The 19635-nt window shown below is 45.3% G+C and overlaps 1 protein-coding gene across 1 annotated transcript; it reads right to left on the bottom strand.

The window, feature by feature from the left end:
• Nucleotides 1-2675: 2675 nt before the first annotated feature.
• On the bottom strand, nt 2676-10092 carry LOC101005626 (plectin-like). Its single transcript, XM_031665867.1, is given in 3 exon segments — nt 2676-5030; nt 5033-8201; nt 10075-10092. Coding segments are annotated over 3 exon segments (4461 nt in total). The 3' UTR covers nt 2676-3756.
• Nucleotides 10093-19635: the final 9543 nt, after the last annotated feature.

Raw genomic sequence — 19635 nt, 5'->3', positions numbered from 1 at the left:
CCCGAAGTGCAGGGATTACAGGTGTGAGCCACGGTGCCTGACCCATCTTTTGATTTTAACAGGGCAGAACTACTGTTTTCCAGAAGCCAAAACTCAGGAGCATCCATGGGGGCAAATACCAGCAGTCCACATGGAAAACACGTACATTTAATGCATTCTTCACACTGAACCAAGGAACATTACCCTTGGTTTAACATCAGAATCACCGGCGGGTGTTAGGTGGGCCAAAAATCTCCCAAGGCCATGTTGCAAAAGACCAGTAAATCAGAATCCCTGAGTGAGTCCCAGGCAACAGTGTTTTTTCTTTTTTCTTTCTTTTTTTTGGGGGGGTGGGTAGCATTCTGTGTCCCCCAGGCTGGAGTGCAATGGCATGATCAAGGCTCATTGCAACCTCTGCATCCAGGGTTCAAGCCATTCTCCTGCCTCAGCCTCCAGAGTAGGTGGGATTACAGGTGCCTGCTACCACCAGGCAACAGTGTTTTTAAAGTTCTCCAGATGATTATGGTGTGCAGCCAAGTCCCTGAAACACTGTCTTACAGTAACATCTTCTGGTGAACTAGTTGTAAATGTTTTCTCAAATTAATGCAAAAATGTTGACTGTTGGATTTTGGTCTTCCAGCTGTACCTACATTACCTACTTAGTATTCTTGGTAGGCATTGACTTCTACTACTCATTTTGTTTCTGATTCAACCCAGTTCCACAAGTGCCCTACTGTATGCACAGGGCACTGTCCTAGATTCCATAACCTTAGTGAGCATCATTATTGGGAGAGGACTTTGCTGGGGAGAAATGCATCCCCTAAAATCAACGCCATACCACTTACCAAATGCAGGCAAAAATGGAAAGACCCAAGTCACTTGAATGTTAGAACATTAATAGATATTTCAAAATATTAAAATCCATCTCATGGTGACCTGAGCAAATATGTTCCACTTTAAAACAAAGCAAACGAATAAACAAAATGCTGCCATTATTCTGGGGTACTGAGTTAGGGTTTTTGTGTGAATATATAATATTTTAAAATTTTATTGGTGGGGCAGATATGGTGGCTGATGCCTGTAATCTCAGCCATTGGGAGGCTGAAGTGGGTGGATTTCTTGAGCCCAGGAGTTCAAAACAAGCCTGAGCAATGTGGCAAAACCCTGTCTCTACAAAAAATACAAAAAAGCGGGATGTGGTGGCACGTGCCTGTAGTCCCAGCCACTCAGGAAGCTGAGGTGGGAGGATCCAGTGAGCCCAGGAGGTGGAGGCTGCGGACAGCTGAAATCTTGCCACTGCACTCCAGCCTGGGCAACAGAGTGAGATTCTGTCTCAAAAAGATATTTATTGATGTATAACATGCATACAGAAATGCACGTGCAAGGCACTCATGTAAAGCTCAATGAATTATTACAAAGTGAATATATTCTTATAACCAAAAAATAGAATCACCCTCATGTATGCTCCCAACAATCATTTTCTTTCTCCTTCCCTTCCACAACAAAGGTCACCAAGATCTTAAATATTAGTATTGTAGATGGATTTTGTCTTTTTATACAATTGTTTTACTACAGAACTATTTATTTATTTATTTATTTATTTATTTATTTTTGAGAATGAGTCTCATTCTGCCACCCAGGCTGGAGTGCAGTGGGGCAATCTCAGCTAACTGCAACCTCTGCCCCCTGGGTTCCAGCGATTCCCCTGCCTCAGCCTCCTGAGTAGTTGGGACTATAGGTACCCGCCACCGTGCTCGGCTAATGTTTGTATTTTTAGTAGAGATGGAGTTTCACCATGTTGGCCAGACTGGTCTCGAACTCCTGACTTCAAGCAATCTGCCCGCCTCAGCCTCCCAGTGTGCTGGGATTACAGGCATGAGCCACCATGCCCAGCCCAACTTTACAGTTTTGAGAAATAAATACACCCCCCATGTAATCTTCACCTATTTTAAGAATAGAATGTTTTTGGCCCAGTGCAGTGGCTCATGCCTGTAATTCCTGCACTTTGGGAGGCTGAGGTGGGTAGATCACCTGAAGTCAGGAGTTCCAGACCAGCCTGGTCAACATGGCGAAATGCCATCTCTGCTAAAAATACAAAAATTAGCCAGGTGTGGTGGCAAGTGCCTGAAATCCCAGCTGCTTGGGAGGCTGAGCCAGGAGAATTGCTTGAACCCGGGAGGCAGAGGTTGCAGTGAACCGAGATCACACCATTGCACTTCCATCTGGGTAACAGAGCGAGACTCTGTCTCCAAAATAAATAAATAAATAAATACAATAAAAAGAATAGAATGTTAATGTTTTCATCATCCTCAGAAGTTCCCTTTTGTTTTGTCCTTGGCAATTTTTTTTCTCCCAAGAGGCTATCTCTGCTATGATTTTTTTTTCCAACATAGGTTACTTTTGCCTGGAATCATACAGTCTGCATTATTTTATGTCCAGCCTGTCTCATTTAGCAAGTTTAGGAGAGTCATCCCAGGTCCATGCTTCAGTAGTTTGTTCCTTTGTACTGCTGAATAGTATCCTGTGGTATAAATGCCCTGCAATTTGTTCATCCACGTGGTTTTCTACTTTGGGCTATTATGACTAAAAGGTCTATGAACAACCTTACATAATTTCTAATATTTAATTTCTTTATTAGCATTTAAGTGACACCTCTTTGCATTTTTTAGCGTTGCTCCAGGGATTGCAATATGCACTTTTTTTTTTTTTTTTTTTTAAGGTTGGAATTGCTTTTATTGGGGGCGGATGCCGCAAGGCCCCGCCCACGGTCAGGTTAGTGTTCTGCCCTTGCAGAGGCGCCAGCAGCCTGACACCTCCACCTGCCACCCGCCCAGGGTTAGTGAAACATGCAAAGCTCAGAAGGTGGAGGCAGGGGCGGTCGCTGCTGAGGCCAGGGCTGGGTGGAACAGGACGGTCAGCACAGAGCCTGGCCGGCGTCCCTGGGCCCAAAGAGGGCTGGGGCTCCCTGGGAGAGAGACGGGCAGGCAGCACCCCAGGGTGGGGTCCACAAGCTGAAGGGGCCCCTGGACCCACCAGGGCAGGTCTGCAGCTCCCAGCCATGCCAGCTGGAACGTCCGTCTCCCCACCGGGTCTGGGTCCTCAGGGCCTGGGGTTAGAGGCCGACATGGAAGGCACTTACTAGGGGAACAGAGGCTGGAGGCTGATGCCGGAGGCCAGAGGTCTCAGGAGTGAGTGTGGGGGGGTGAGCTGGAAAGCACAGGTCAGACAGCACTGTGGGGGCTGGGCCCGAGGGCCTCGTCTTCCCATGGGGAAGGGGCTTCTCTGGGTAGACCGGGAGAGAGGCCGACTGGGGCTCCCCATCCCCAGCAAGGCCTACCGTGCAGGCCAGTGCTAGAAACACCAGGGCAGAAACGCCAGCCCAGGGCTCCAGCCCTGAGAGGCTGAGGGCCCTCTACTGACGGGGCTGAGCCCAGCTGCCCTGTGCAGCTAGGACAGGCAGACGGGCAACCCTGGGGACAGGAGGGTGGGCTGGGGCCCAGCGTGGGACCCTCCAAGGCACCTGGCTGTGTGAGTGGCAGGTAGAGGGGAGTGGGGAGACCCGAGGGGGTGAGACGGCCAGCAGGGCTGGGCCAGCCCTGTCCCCCAAGATACAGGCTGTCTGGACAGCAGATATATATTAATATATTAGTCTGGTCTTTTTGGTTAAACTTTAGGCACCACTTGGGAGGAAGACACCTTTAAGCGTTGAAAACGACCCCAGCGCCTCAGTGGGAGCCGGGCTGGGCCGCATGCAGAGCGGGGTGGGCGCAGGCAGGCTCAGGCCACGGCGGACTCAGGGCCTCCCACGGAGGCCGAGGACCCTGAGGCGTAGCGGCGGCCGTAGCCCGAGGAGGAGTAGGAGGACGAAGAGAAGGTCATGGAGAAGCCAGAGCCAGTGGCGTCAAAGCTGCCGCGGCGGGAGCCAGCCCGGGAGCCGGTGCGGGAGCCCGTGCGGGAGCCGGCGGTGGAGCCGGAGCCGCTGACGCTGTAGGGGCTGTAGTAGCCCATGCTGGACTGCGCGGCAGCCTCCAGCAGCCGCAGCCCTGTGCCCTCCTCCACCATGCTGTGGTCCAGCGCGTCCTTGTAGGAGATCTTGAGCTTGGTCTTAGGGCAGGTGAGGTACTTGGAGTAGGCGCCCACGTCACGCAGCTTCTGTGCAGTGCGGGCATCCACCGTGCCGCGCTGCAGGGCCTGGTCCAAGGGCACGCGGCCCGGCGTGTCGGGCTCAATCAGGCCACCGGTCAGGTACCGCACCTCCAGGAAGCGCTGGCCAGCCTTGTAGTAGAGCCAGCCCTTCTTCAGGGCCTGGGCCGCCGACATCTTGGTCTTGGTGCGTGGGTCCTCAAAGCCGCAGAAGGCCTTCTGGGCCAGATTGATGCGGTCCACCATGATCTTGTCCACCAGGCCCTTGTTGACAGCGTCGGTGACAGGGAAGCGCTCACCGGTGCTGGGGTCGATGATGCCCCCGGTGCAGGCCTGTGCCTCCAGCAGTCGCTGCCCTGTGATGTTATCCACCAGGTTGCGGTGCATGGCCTCGGTGATGGACACCTTCTCCAGCGTCTCCGTGTCCAGGATGCCAGCCACGGGGACCGTCTCCTCAGTGGGGTCTGACCAGGAGGCCAGCTGGGTCCTGGAGACGGCGGGGCTGATGGGGTAGGAGGAGGAGGATCCCACGGAGGAGGAACGGGACCGGAAGCCGCTGGCATTGCCCAAGAGCATGTCGGCGAACTCGGTGATGGAGAGCGTGCCGGCGCGGTACTGGTCCAGTGCTGAGCGGTCGATGAGGTTCTTGGCGATGGCGTCGTCAATGTCATATTGGCGGCCGGAGCGGCGGTCGACGATCATGGACTTAACTACGCCGTCCGAGGAGGAGATGGTGATCTCCTCCCACTCGCACTCCTGCTGGGACAGCTCTAGGTACGTCTGGTGGTCAATGAGGCCCTTGCGGTAGGCCTCGTACACTGACATCTCCTTGCCGGTCTCGGGGTCCACAATGACCACTCGGCGCTTGCGCACGGAGGACTTGGAGGACGTCTTCCGCTCCCGTTTCTCTTCAGCGGCAGGAGGCACAGGCCCGTCTGGGGGTCGGTGATACAACGCTCCATCAGCTGCAGGTAGGTGAGGTTCTCCTCCGTGTTGGGGTCAAAGAAGCCCTTGGTGTCGTCCGAGGGGTCGGTCAGGATCTCGTTCATCTCCTCGTCAAAGAGGCCACGCTTGTAGGCCACCTCCACGGGCAGCCGGTGGCTCTCCTCAGGGTCAATGATGCCACCCGTGGCGATCTGGGCCTCCAGCAGGCGGATGCCGTGGTCCTTCAGGATCAGGCCCTTCTTCATGGCCTGGAAGAGGGAGATGAGCTTCCCAGAGTAGGGGTCCTTGTACCCGGTGACGGCTCGCTCGGCCGACAGCAGCTTGTCCTTGAACCCGGGGCCCACAATGCCCATACGCACAGCCTCCTCCACCGTCAGCTTCAGTCCCTTGATGGGGTCGATGACGTACCCGGTGGCCGCCTGCGCCTCTAGAAGCTCAAAGGCCGTGCCGGGGCGGATGATGCCCTTCTTCATGGCCTGGTACACCGAGAGCCGTTCCTTGGTGGCGTCCACGAAGACGCCAGCGATGCAGCTGGTGCCTTCCAGGAACTTCTGTAAGTTCTTGGTGACCTCCTCGATGGAGGTCAGGCCCTCCCGCAGCTGCAGTGCCGTGGCCTCGTCCATGACCTGCGAGCGCACCAGCTCCTCCACGGTGATCTGCTTCCGTAGGCCACGGAAGGTCAGCTTGCGAGCGTCCGACAGCGGCAGGAGCAGCTGGCCAGTGCCATCGTCACGGCGACACCGTCTGAGCAGCTGCGTGTAGCTGAGGCGCTCGTCGGTGGACGGGTCCACGTAGCTGCGCACCTCGCTGGGCTCAGACAGCTGGTCGTGCGTGTCCTTGTTGAGGTAGCCGCGCTGGTAAGCCACCTCCAGTGGAAGGTGGAAGCCCAGGCGGGGGTCCACGATGCCGCCGGTGGCCAGCTGGGCATCCAGGAGCCGCAGGGCCTCCTCAGTAGGGATCAGCTCCTTCTTCATGGCCTGGAAGAGCGAGATGGTCTGCTCAGTGTAGGGGTCGCGGTAGCCGGTGACCGCCCGCTCAGCCGAGAGCAGACGGTCGTGCAGCTCTGGCCCCACCAGGCCCTTCCGCACAGCCTCATCCACAGTCAGCCGCTGCCCCTTCACCGGATCCAGCAGGAAGCCCGTGGCTGCCTGTGCCTCCAGCAGCAGGCGGGCCACCTCGGCACTCAGCAGCCCTTTCTTGAGGGCCTGGTAGATGCTCAGTGTCTGCCTGGAGCCGGGCAAGTAGACGCCGGCCACGCAGCCCGTGCCATAGAGGTAGTGCCAGGCGGACTCCGCCTCGAGGGCCTCATGGAGGCTCCTGGTGCCCTCCCGGAGCAGGTTGTAGGTCTCGAGGGAGATGATCTGAGCCTCGTGGAGGTCCTCAGCCGTGAGGCGGAGGCGCACGTAGTCGTAGGAGGCCAGACCCTGCTGGCGGATGATCTCCGTCTTCTCAATGATCTCAATGATGATGATGATCATGCGTTCCTTGGTCACCCGGCCGGCCTGAAAGTCAGCCATCAGCTGGGCCCGCTGCTCCTCGGGGATCAGGTCCGACTGCATCACCTCCCACAGGGACATGGTGGAGCCGCAGTGGCTGCCGCCGCCAGGAATGTCAATCTGCGTCTCTTCAAATGCCCTTCGTGTCTCCTCCTCAGTGTACACCTGTGTGGTCTCCACCACCTCAGCTTTCTCCGCCCCTTTCAATGGCAGGAGGCGCAGGCCCGTCTCAGGGTCCTCCACGCAGCGCTCCAGCAGCTGCCTATATGTGAGGTTCTTGTGAGTGTTGGGGTCGAAGAAGCCCTTGGTGTCGTTGCTGGGGTCCGCCAAGACGCGGTTCATCTCCTCGTTGAAGTAGCCACGCTGGTAGGCCACGTCCACGGGCACGCGGTGGCTGTGCACGGGGTCAATGATGCCGCCCGTGGCGATCTGGGCCTCCAGCAGGCGGATGCCATGCTGCCGGAGGACCAGGCCCTTCTGCATGGCCTGGAAGAGGGAGATGGTACTGCCTGAGTAGGGGTCTCTGTAGCCGGTGACGGCCTTCTCGGCTGACAGCAGCTGCTCATGAAGCCTGGGGCCCACCACGCCTGCCTTCACGGCCTCGTGGACATACAGGCGCTGGTTCCGCACGGGGTCCACCAGGAAGCCAGTGGCCGCCTGCGCCTCCAGCAGGAGCGCAGCGGTGCTGGGTCTCAGCAGGCCCCGGCGCATGGCCTCATAGATGGACACCTTCTCCTTGGTGTCCTCCAGGTAGATGCCGGCGAGGCAGCCACTGCCCTGCAGCAGCGTCCGCACGGAGTCCAGCTCCGAAAGGTCCTTGACCGTCGTCTTGCCGTCCTTGAGCTGCTCAAACTGGGCTCTGCTGAGGACCCTGGAAGCCAGGAGCTCGCTGGCTGGCACAGGGGCACGGAGGCCGCTGAAGGACAGCCTCTCCTGCCGCAGGGTCTCCACCTCCTCCACGATGGTGATGAGGATCTTGATGACCTTCTCCACGGTGACCTTGCCGGTGCGGAACTGACGCAGCAGCTCCTGCCGCTGCTCTGCGGTGAAGTACTCAGAGCTGATGAGCTCCCACACTGTCACCGTCCTGCCCTTGAAGCCGCCCACGGGGACGTCAACCGGGGTCTTCTCGAAGGTCTCACGGGCCTGCAGCTCTGAGTAGAGTTCCTCCTGCCGCGCCCGAGCAGCCTTCTCTGAGAGCGGCAGCAGGCTCAGCCCAGTCAGCTGGTCGGGCCGGCACCGCTGCTGAAGCTCGCTGTAGGTGACCGGCTCCCCTGTGCTGGGGTCACAGTAGGCCTTTGCGTCGGCCCTTGGTGCTGACAGGGCCCTGCTGGTCTCCTCGTCCAGGAAGCCTCGGGCGCAGGCAACATCCAGGGGCACGCGGTGGCTCTTGCTGGGGTCCACGACACCGCCCCTGGACAACTGGGCGTCCAACAGGCGCAGGCCCTGCTCCCGGGGAATGAGGCCCTTCTTCAGGGCCTGGAACAGCGAGACACTCTGCCCCGTGTAGGGGTCCCTGTATCCCATCACAGCCTTCTCGGCTGACAGCAGCTTCTCATGAAACTCGGGGCCCACCAGGCCGGCGCGCACTGCCTCGTCCAGGGTCAGCCGGAGTCGAGGAGTTGAGATGGAGTCTCGCTTGGTCACCCAGGCTGGAGTGTAGTGGCACAATCTTGGCTCACTGCAAGTTCACGCCATTTTCCCGCCTCACTCTCCTAAGTAGGTGGGACTACGGGCGCCCGCCACCGTACCTGACTAATCTTTTGTGTTTTTAGTAGAGACAGGGTTTCGCTGTGTTAGCCAGGATGGCCTCCACCTCCTGACCTCGTGATCCGCCCACTTTGGCCTCCCAAAGTGCTGGGATTACAGGTGTGAGCCACTGCGCCCAGCTGGAATATGCACTTTTAACATACCACAATCTATGTAGAGTTAATACCGTGCAATTTTAATCAATGTACATTATAAAAACCTTGATATGAAACAATTTTATTGAACTCTTTCTACTTATCGTGTTACCATTATAAATTTAACATTTTCATGATTTAAATTCCACATTACAATGTTACAGTTTTTGCTTTAAATAGTCACAAGTTGGCTGGGCAAGGTGGCTCATGCCTGTAATCCCAGCACTTTGGGAGGCCAAGGCAGGTGGATCACCTGAGGTTGGGAGTTTGAGACCAGCCTGGCCAACATGGTGAAACCCTGTCTCTACTAAAAATATAAAAAATAGCCGAGCATCATGGCACATGTCTGTAATCCCAGGTACTCGGGAAGTTGAGGTGGGAGAATCGCTTGAACCTGGGAGACAGAGGTTGCAGTGAGCTGAGATCATGCCACTGCACTTTAGCCTGGGTGACTGAGTGAGACTCTGTGTCCAGAAAAACAGCAACAAAAAAGGTCATAAGTCTTTTTGTGAAATTTAAAGAAAAATTAAATATCTGCCAGATATTTGGAGGCAGATGCTTTGGAACTATACAAATGTGCACCTTTCCTATAAATTTTAGTCACCATTTTCAAATTGTTCAGTGAATCTTGCTTACAATAATTATTACTGTGGTGTTCTAGCAGTAATTTTATTTCAGAATTATCTGCCTATACTGATTAATATTTTGGAATTCTGCAAGGAAAATTTTAAACTTTCTTCCTTCCTTCCATCCTTCATTCTTTCCTTCTTTATTTACCTAATTTTTTTATATCAATATGGACTCATGGATATTTATTTTTTTCTGTGAGTTGGAGTTCCATGTTATCATGATTTCATTGTTCATATTATTCCAGCTTGGGCCATTGGGAGGTCTGCCAGGTTATCTCGTTTTGACATCTCTCTTTTTTGAAAAGCACTTTTCAGCTTTCTGGCTCTACAAGAAACTCTGCTCAACTTTTATTTTCCACTTTCAGTCTTTGTGACTGGATCTACAGTGGAGGCAGTTGGTGGGACCGAACCCTGAACTTGTGAGATCTGTGCTAAATCTGGGTGGTGACAGAATTGAATTGGTGGAGAACTTGTTTGTGTTGGATAATTGGTTTGTATTCAGCAAACTACACACATTTGCTGTCAGAAGTGTTGTCAGAAAAAAGACATCACAGGCTGGGTGTGGTGCCTCACACTTGTAATGCCAGCACTTTGTGAGGCAAAGACAAGTGGATGGCTTGAGCTCAGGAGTCTTAGACCAGCCTGGATAACACGGGAAACCCCATTTCTATTAAAAATAGAGTAGCTGTGGTCCCAGCTACTCTGGAGGCTGAGGTGGGAGAATTGCTTAAGTCAGGGAAGCAGAGGTTGCAGTGAGTCCAGATTGCACCACTGCACTCCAGCCTGGGTGACAGAGGGAGACCCCGTCTCAAAAAAAAAAAAAAAGAAAAAAAAAAAAGGAAAGAAAGAAAAGAAAAGAATAGAAAAGAAAAGAAAAGAAAAAAGGCATCATAGGTGAGAACCTTAAACTGATTTCAGGTGAGTTTGACCACTGGTGAGAATCAGGTTTCTCTCACTCACCACCTAGAAATGAGCCACCCTGGGCTCCATCTTCATGGTCAAAGTGGTTACTAAGCTCGGGCTTAGTAATGTGTTTAATCTACATTATGGGGTTCCTTATGAACTGTGGATGAAACAGGCTGTTTCCCTTTTTGTTTTGTCTTCTTTTTCTTTCTTTCTTTTTTTTTTTTTTTTGAGACAGAGTCTCGAATTCTTGCCCAGGCTGGAGTGCAGTGGAGCGATCTCAGCTCACTGCTACCTCGGCCTCCCAGGTTCAGGCAATTCTCGTGCCTCAGCTTCCCGAGTAGCTGGGATTACAGGCACCTGCCACCACACCCGGCTGATTTTTGTATTTTTAGTAGAGATAGGGTTTCACCATGTTGGCCAGGCTAGTTTCAAACTCCTGACTGCAGGTGATCCACCTGCCTTGGCCTGCCACAAGTGTTGGAATTACAGACATGAGTAACATGCCTGGCTTTGTTTTCTTTATAAAAATCTTGCTGCAATATAATTCCAGTTTGCCCAAGTATTTAAGAGTTGTATTTATTAATTTAAGTGTAAGATTTTTATTTTCTTGGTTGAAAATCTAGCCAGGTTGAAGCAAGTGGATTGCTTGAGCCCAGGAATTCGAGGCAAACCTGGACAATTTATTGAAACCCTGTCTGTTCTAAAAATACAAAAATTCACTGTATGTGGTAGTGCATGCCTGTAGTCCTGGCGACTCAGGAGGCTGAGGCAGGAGGATTACTTGAACCTGGGAGGTCAAGGCTGCAGTAAGCTGTGATGGTGCCACATAAAGGTGGGAAGAGCAGACACTAGAGGCCACTGGGTTGGGGGAGGGAGTGGGCCAAGGACTGAAAACCTATCTGTTGGGTATTATGCTCACTGCTTGGCTGATGGGATCAATCCTACCCTAAACCTCAACATCATGCAATCACCCATGTAACAAACCTGCACATGTAGCCCTTGAACCTACGAGTTGAAGTTTTAATAAAATCAAATATTTCCTCTTTATGGATGCCTAGTCATAGTTGAAAACTGTAGGTATCTAGAAGGATTCCGTAGTGAACTACGTTTATCCAAGACTTTTTAGGTTAATGTGTTTTTAAATTTTTGTTTTGCAATTTTATATGTCGATATCTCATGGTTTAGGATAGGCTCCCTCATTTTAGTTAATTGTATTTTTGTTTGAATTTATATATTATAATTCCATATGACCATATTCAACTTCATACATTTTAAACCAGTGTATAGCAAAAGTCAAATATGAATCAGCCATACGTCTATTGCCACTATAGTTATCTTTTTTTATCTTCATGTTTGTTTGCCTGTATAAATATTACCCACATTTAAAAAATAATTTGTATATAATTGTTATTTTGGTTGGTGATAGATGGTTATTTTCTCTTGCATCAATGAGTAGTTGTGGAAATTGTCTTAATTTCCACACCTGTTTATTGTTGAATATGTATTATCTTGGTGTGAGAGAAACATTTTGTGATTTGGAGGTATGTTTTGAAAAGCTTCCTAACTCTATCTATTGTACATTTATTTATTTTTATTTGTGAAAAATACACACCAAAATGTACAATCTTAAATACTTCAAATTATGTAGTTCAGTTTATATTACATGTAATGACACTGTTAGCAACATATATGTAGAATGTTTTCTATTTTTATGTTATTTCATTGAGACAGAGTCTCACTCTGTCACCCAGGCTAGAGTGCAGTGGTGGAATCGTGGCTCACTGCAATCTCCCAGGTTCAAGCTATTCTCCTGGCTAGCCTCCTGAGTAGCTGGGATTAAGGTGTGTGCCACCATGCCTGGCTAATTTTTGTAGTTTTCTAGAGATGAGATTTTACCATGTTGGTTAGGCTGGTCTTGAACTCCCAACCTCATGTGATCTGCCTGCCTTGGCCTCCAAAGTGCGGGGATTACAGGCGTGAGCCACCGTGCCCAGCTTAGAATGTTAGTATCTTGTGAAACTAATACACAGTCCACATGAATCCTGTTTCCCATTGACTGGCCCTTTCCAAACATTATTCTATTTTCTCTTTTTAATAGTGTTACTACTTTAGATACCCCATATAAGTGGATTCATATAGTATTTGTCTTTGTCTGGCTGGCTTATTAAATTTAACATAATGTCATCAAGATTTATGTTTATGATAGATATTAGAAGATTTCTTGTTTGCTTTTAAAGCTGAATTGTATTCCATTATTTTTACATACCAAATTATATTTATCCATTCATTTGGTGAGGGAAGTTTGGGTTGCTTTTACCTATTGGCTTATGTGAATAATGCCACAATAAATGGTGTTAATAACTCATTTGGCCATACATATGAGAGTTTTTATCTGTGCTGTATTCTGTTTTGTTTGTGTGGGGTTTTCTTTTATGCCAGTACCAAAGTGTTTTGATTACCCTACCTTTGTTTTGTATTTTGAAATCATTAAGCACGATGCCTCCAATATTGTTTTCCTTTTTTAAATAGTCAGACTTTTTGTGGGTTCTTGATATTCCATATGATTTTGGAGTTGTTTTCCTATGTTTGGGAAAGTGAAGTTTGGAATTTGAAAGGGATTGTATTGAATGTGCAGGCAGATCACTTTGGTCAGTATGGCCATCTTCACAGTATTCAGTCTTCCAACCTTTGAACAAGAGCATTCTTAAGAGTGTATTGTTTAATTTTCATATTTTGTGATTTTTTTTTTGCCTTTCCTTCTGTTAATTATTTTTAGTTTCATTCAATTTGGCCAAAAATAATAGCATGTAATATTCAAGTTTAAAAATGAATTAAGACTTGTTTTGTGAGATAACAGGTGTTGTATCCAGGAGAATTTTCTTATAAGCTATTGAAAAGATTGTGGATTCTGCTATTGTGTGGTGTGTTCTGTATGTGTCTTTTAGGTGTAATTGTTTTACTTTGCTTTCAAGTCCTTTGTTCCCTTATTAATGTTCTGTCATGCTTTATTATTCATTACTGAAAGTATTGAAGTACTCTCCCACTGTTATATTACTTCATTTCTGTTAATGCTTACTTTATATATTTGGGAACCCTGATAGGAGATATAAATAGGTTCCCAGTGAACGAACCATTTTATTTTAATATAATGTCCTTGTTTGTCTCTTGTGAGTTTTGACTTAAACTATATTTTATAAAATATGACAGCTTTTGACTTAATATAATTAGTTCTCCACCTCTCATTTGGTTAATATTTGCATGGAATGTCTTTTCCATCCTGCCACTTTCAGTCTATTTTCATCATTAGATCTGAGGTGAGCCTCTTGGAGACATGACATAGGTGGATTTTGTTTTCTAAATTAAAAACAATCCCTTTCTTAAATGTATTTCTTTTGGTTGGGAAATTTAGTACATGAATATTTTAATACTTTTCTGAAAGAAAATGACTTGCAATTACCATTTTATTGTTTTATTTGACTCTTGTAGCTATTTTGTCCCTATTTACTTTGTATTCCTTTGTATCTTATTGATATTTGTAGTGACATGCTTTGCTTTTTTATTTTCTATTGTGTATCTGCATTTTCTTTATGGTTACCATTTAAATTACATAAAATCTCTTAAAGTTACAACTGTATATTTTAAACTGGTAACAACTTGCACTCAGTTGCATACAAAAATCTTTGCTTATTACATCTGTGCTCAAATTACAGTATCACTGGGTATATCATATATTAATGGATGTTTTAATTTTCATGATGTCTTTCAAATTTTAAAGCACAATTGTTTTCTGCCTAATTATTATAATACTACAAAGTTTTATTTTTGTGTATGTGCATATTTTCCCAGAGAGTTGTGTATTTTTTTTTTTTTTTTTGAGATGGAGTCTCACTGTCTCACCCAGGCAGGAGTGCAGTGGTGTGATCTCGACTCTCTGCAAGCTCTGCCTCCCAGATCCACGCCATTCTCCTGCCTCAGCCCCCGAGTAGCTGGGACCACAGGGGCCCGCCACCATGCAAAGGTAATTTTTTGTATTTTTAGTAGAGACAGGGTTTCACTGTGTTAGCCAGGATGGTCTCAATCTCCTGACCTCGTGATCCAGCCGCCTCAGCCTCCAAAAGTGCTGGGATTACAGGCGTGAGCCACCATGCCTGGCCAAGTTGCGTATTTTTGTATGATTTGGTTTATTTTCTATCATTTTAAATTTTCAATGGGAAAGGCTTCTTTTTGCATTTCTTGTAGGACAGTTATACTGGTGATGTACTTTCTCAGCATTTAGTTATCTTGGAAAATGTTTATTGTTTCCAATTTTTTAGGACAGTTTTGTTAGAAGTTTTTTTTCCTTCAGCACTTGGACTGTATAACCAAAGCCCCCTCTTGTCAGTGGGGTTTTTGTTCAAAAATTCACTGGCAGAATTGCAGGAGCATGCATATAGATGATACATCTCTTTTGTCTTTCTACATTCAAGATCATCTTCTTTTCTGTGACTTTCAAAACTTTGCTTATATTGTGTCTTGTTATGGGTCTTTTTAGCTGAGTTGAAGTTTGTCGAGCTTCAGATTTTAGTATTTTTTTTCTTGCACTGGATAATTTCTCAGTCATTTTACGTATGCTTTTGCTCTACAATTTATTTCTTTTTGCCATTGTGTTGATATTCTTATTTCCCTGATTATACTTAATTTTCCGTGTTCCCATGTTACACATTGAGAATAATTGAGATGATTATTTTTATTTTTAAAGGCAATTTATACGTCATCATTTCTTTAGGGTTGATTTCTGCATACTTGTTTCTTTGACTGGGCCATGTTAGTCTGATATTTGTATATTTTGTAACATTTGGTTGAGATATGGGCATTAAAAAGAAATAACCTGTCACAGTCTGTATGAAGTGTCTTTCTTCCCTGCAGTGTCCCACACCAATTTATCAGGCTAGATATTGAGAATTTCTGAAACCTGTTAAGATGTCTCTTCCCTAGATTTGTGTTCTCTTTATTTAGTTATGTGGTTTTGCCCATGTTTCTGCTTAACAACTTGTAATAAGTTGGTACACCTGCTGTTTCTCTGTGGTCCTGCAATCTCTCTGCTGCTATAACAATCATTTACCTTTTGTCTCACAGACACTAACCTGTCATTCAAAGTGTAGCACCATTTCTTTCAGCACTCTGTGTCACAGTAGACAGAAACCAGTCTTTGGAAAGATCCCTCAAAGCCAGAATTATGAACACATGTGCCACTATTTTTTTTCTCTTGTGAGAGAAAAGCCAGAGTTGACAGTTTACACTGAAAGGAATTATTTTGTATTGGGGAGGAGGTATGGCTATGGTGGGTAAATGTAACTGTGGGTAAATGATCCTTTTTCTTCTGTGTGGCTGTTGACATTGTTTTCATTGTGGCACTGAAATCTCTTAACTGCTTTTTAGAGCTCCTACAAAAGCATTGTGGTCAGCATATTTTTGTTAAGTTTACATGTCTATTAAGGAATTTGGGCTCGTGGTATTATATCATCTTATTGTGCTTGGTAAAATTTTATATTTTGTATTCATAAAAGTATACTCACCTGAGTCTAATAAGGGGTATAATGTATTTATTTTTTTAGCTGTGTCCTCTCATTTTACTCCAGATCTTTAGCCTGAGCAAAGCATAAACCATTTATTCCAAAAAGTGATACTGAGAAGATATGAAGGCTATGGCACTGAAAATTTAAACTTAAGACTGGAAAAGTGTGGGTGAGTGTAAGGGACACACACAAAAAAGTTATAATGGACTTAGCCAATGTTTATCAACTATGCTTACCAAAATATTTCAATGTGATGAATGTGGCAAAGCTTTTAACTGGTGCTTAATCCTTACTCAACATAGATGTACCATATGACCCAGCCATCCCATTACTGGGGATATACCCAAAGGATTATAAATTATGCTGCTATAAAGACACATGCACACGTATGTTTATTGCAGCACTATTCACAATAGCAAAGACTTGGAATCAACCCAAATGTCCATCAGTGACAGATTGGATTAAGAAAATGTGGCACATATACACCATGGAATACTATGCAGCCATAAAAAAGGATGAGTTTGCGTCCTTTGTAGGGACATGGATGCAGCTGGAAACCATCATTCTTAGCAAACTATCACAAGAACAGAAAACCAAACACCGCATGTTCTCACTCATAGGTGGGAACTGAACAACGAGATCACTTGGACTCAGGAAGGGGAACATCACACACCGGGGCCTCTCATGGGGAGGGGGGAGGGGGGAGGGATTGCATTGGGAGTTATACCTGATGTAAATGACGAGTTGATGGGTGCAGCAGACTAACATGGCACAAGTATACATATGTAACAAACCTGCATGTTATGCACATGTACCCTACAACTTAAAGTATAATAATAATAAATAAATTAAAAAAAAAAATTTTTAAAAGAAATGAAAGCTGCCATTTCTAACTATGAACCCCTATCCTTGGTCTTCTTGATATTTTTTTATCAGAAAATTTGATAATTTCTATAGACTGGAAGACTTTGGGGAAGGCTTTTCTTGATCGTTCTCAGTGGTTACAATTGCACAGCTGGTAAATGAACAAGGCGCATGTACAGGCTAGAAAAAATGTTATGTGTGATCCCCCAGGAGCCACTGAGGAACAACTCACAGGCACGGGCCAATATGCTACTCTTAGTGCTCAGGTTGGTCTAGATGATGTTGCCCTTACTCAAATCAAGACTTTGTTTTTAAGGGCCTAAAATAAGGTAGAGATAACAGGAAAATCTTCCCTTTCCTCTGTGAAGATTTTACAGACCACAAATGAACAATATTCAGATTTCGTAGCCCGTCTTCAGGATGCTGTCTTGAAAATTGTGGGTGCTGACCTTGCTTCAAAAATTTTGTTACAAACGTTGTCTTTTAAAAATGCTTATGCTGACTGTCAAAAATTGTTAAAATTATTAAAGGCCAATGGGGCCAACTTAGATAAATATATTAAAACTTGTGTTAGTGTTGGAGGGGTATTTATAATGCTCAATTATTTGCTGGAGCTTTGTCTAAAGCCTTAAAAGGAAATGACAAACAAGGTGTTTGCTTTCAGTGTGGTAAACCTAGACATTTCAAAAAAGAATGTCATAAAAATTGAACACTTTTATCCCACAAGGCAGAAAGCTGCCTTTAGAGGTGTACAAATGTTGTGGTAAAGGTCGACATTGGACAAATAAATGTTTCAAAACTGAAAAAAAAAAAAAAAAAAAAAAAAGAATACATACAGGAAAGAAACCATACAAAAGGATTGTGGCAAAGCCGGTAATGGGTTCTCAAACCTTACTCAAAATAAGAGAATTCAAATTGTAGAGAAACCCTACAAATGTCAAGAATTTGGCAAAGCCTTGAACCAGTGCTCACACCTTATTGGACATAAGAGAATTCATACTGCAGAGAAATCTTACAAATGTGAAGAATGTGGCAAAGCCTTCAACCAGGGCTCACATCTCACTGGACATAAGATAACTCATACTGGAAGGAAACCCTACACATATGAAGAACGTGGCAAAACTGGTAACTGGTTCTCACACTTTTCTCAACATAAGAGAACTCATACTGGAGAGAAATGCTACAATTGTAAAAAATGTGGAAAAGCTTTTATGCATGGCTCAATCCTGACTAAAAATAAGAGAATTCATACTGGAGAGAAATGCTACAAATGTGAAAAATATGGCAAAACCTTTAACCAGAGCTCACATCTTATTGAACACAAGATAATTCATACTGGAAGGAAACCCTACAATTGTGAAAAATGTGGAAAAGCTTTTACGCATAGCTGAATCCTTACTAAAAATAAGAGAATTCATAGTGGAGAGAAATGCTACAAATGTGAAGAATGTGGAAAAACCTTTAACCAGAGCTCACATCTTATTGGACATAAGAGAATTCATACTGAAATGAAACCCTACACATGTGAAGAATGTGGCAAAACTTTTAACTGGTTCTTATACTTTTCTCAACATAAGAGAATTCATACTGGAGAAAAACCCTACAATGGTGAAGAATATAGAAAAGCTTTTATGCATGGCTCAATCCTGACTAAAAATAAGATAATTCATACTGCAGAGAAATGCTACAAATGTGAAGAATGTGGCAAAACCTTTAACCAGAGCTCACATCTTATTGGACGCAAGAGAATTCATACTAGAGAGCAACATTACAAATGTGAAAAATGTGGCAAAGCCTTTAACTGGTTCTCAAACCTTACTAAACAGAAGAGAATTCATACTGGAGAGAAACTCAAGAAATGTGAAGAATGTGTTAAGTCTTTGATCATTGCTCAGTCCTTTCTGAATATGAGATAATTCACATGATAGAGAACCCCTATAATTGTAAGGGAATGTAGCAAAGGTTTTATCTTGTGCTCAACTTTTACTATAAGTGAATTCATTCTGGAGAGAAATTTTACCAAAGTAAAGAATGTGGTAAAACCATTAACAAATGTTGATATCACAATTTACATCAGTGATTTCATACTAAATAAAATTGGTATAAATGTAATAATGACTGTTGAAGGGTCTTTCACAAAATACAACCCTTAAAATTCACAAAAATTATTTTACTGAACAAAAACATTACAAATATAAAGAAAGGTGCAATACCTTACTTATACCACAGATTGTATTGTACACTGGAAAATTTATACTGAAGGGAAACTCCCCAGGAGTTCCTCAAACATTATACTGGGGAGAAACCCTATGGATGTAATTAATGTGGAAAAACATTTTTCCATACATATACCTTAGAAAATACTGGAGAGTTTCTACCAGAATATATTATACAGATTTAGATAATGTGAAATTGTACATTAGAAATCAAGCCAAAGAAACGTCATAAATTGACAGTAAAAAGCACTAAGGCAGTAACAGTTTGAGACATTACTCTAAATCCATGTTGACTATACAGAATAATTTAAAATAGGTTGCTTACTTGTACATAAGTTTAAATGGAGAAGGAGATTGATTTTCTCTTTTTTGGATAGTTATAATTACATTACAATTACACTTTTTGGAATTGAAATAATTTTAGTTATTTTGAAAAGCAAATATTTATGTAAATTAAACACAAATTTCTTGCTATTATATCTTCATTTCTAGTGCTTACATCTTCATTTCTAGTGCTTACATGAAAGCATGTGGTTTCTGTATCTGAGCTCTGAGACATATTTCTCCATTAGGTGGGTACCACTAATACACTTTTCCATGGAACACTAAGGACATTTAAATGTAAGACACATGAAGAAAATCTAAGTGGAGAGGCTCTTTATAACAGTGTTATAAGTGATTCATGAGGCAGGTGTTCAGGGTAATATTATTTTGCACTGTAGTAGAAAAGAAGCATTTTGAATCTTAGAAGTAATTTGTTTTACCAGTTCCACATTAAAACAATGAAATGCAGTGGAGTTTAAAATACTTTTTGAGATAATGTTTCAACTTTATTTTAATGGAATAAAATTGTTTTTCATGTGTTAAAACTGTTTTCAGAGGCATAGACAGGCTCAGAAAGCTGCAGTGATATCCTTAGTACCCACCTAGTAGCTTGTAGAGTCACCACTGTGTCTTGGAGGAGACAGACACCTACTAAATAGCTGGCCCAGGAGCAG

This window comes from Papio anubis, chromosome 4, assembly GCF_008728515.1.
Source record: "Papio anubis isolate 15944 chromosome 4, Panubis1.0, whole genome shotgun sequence".
Classification (NCBI taxonomy): domain Eukaryota; kingdom Metazoa; phylum Chordata; class Mammalia; order Primates; family Cercopithecidae; genus Papio; species Papio anubis.
This window is presented reverse-complemented; position numbering and strand designations above follow the sequence as displayed.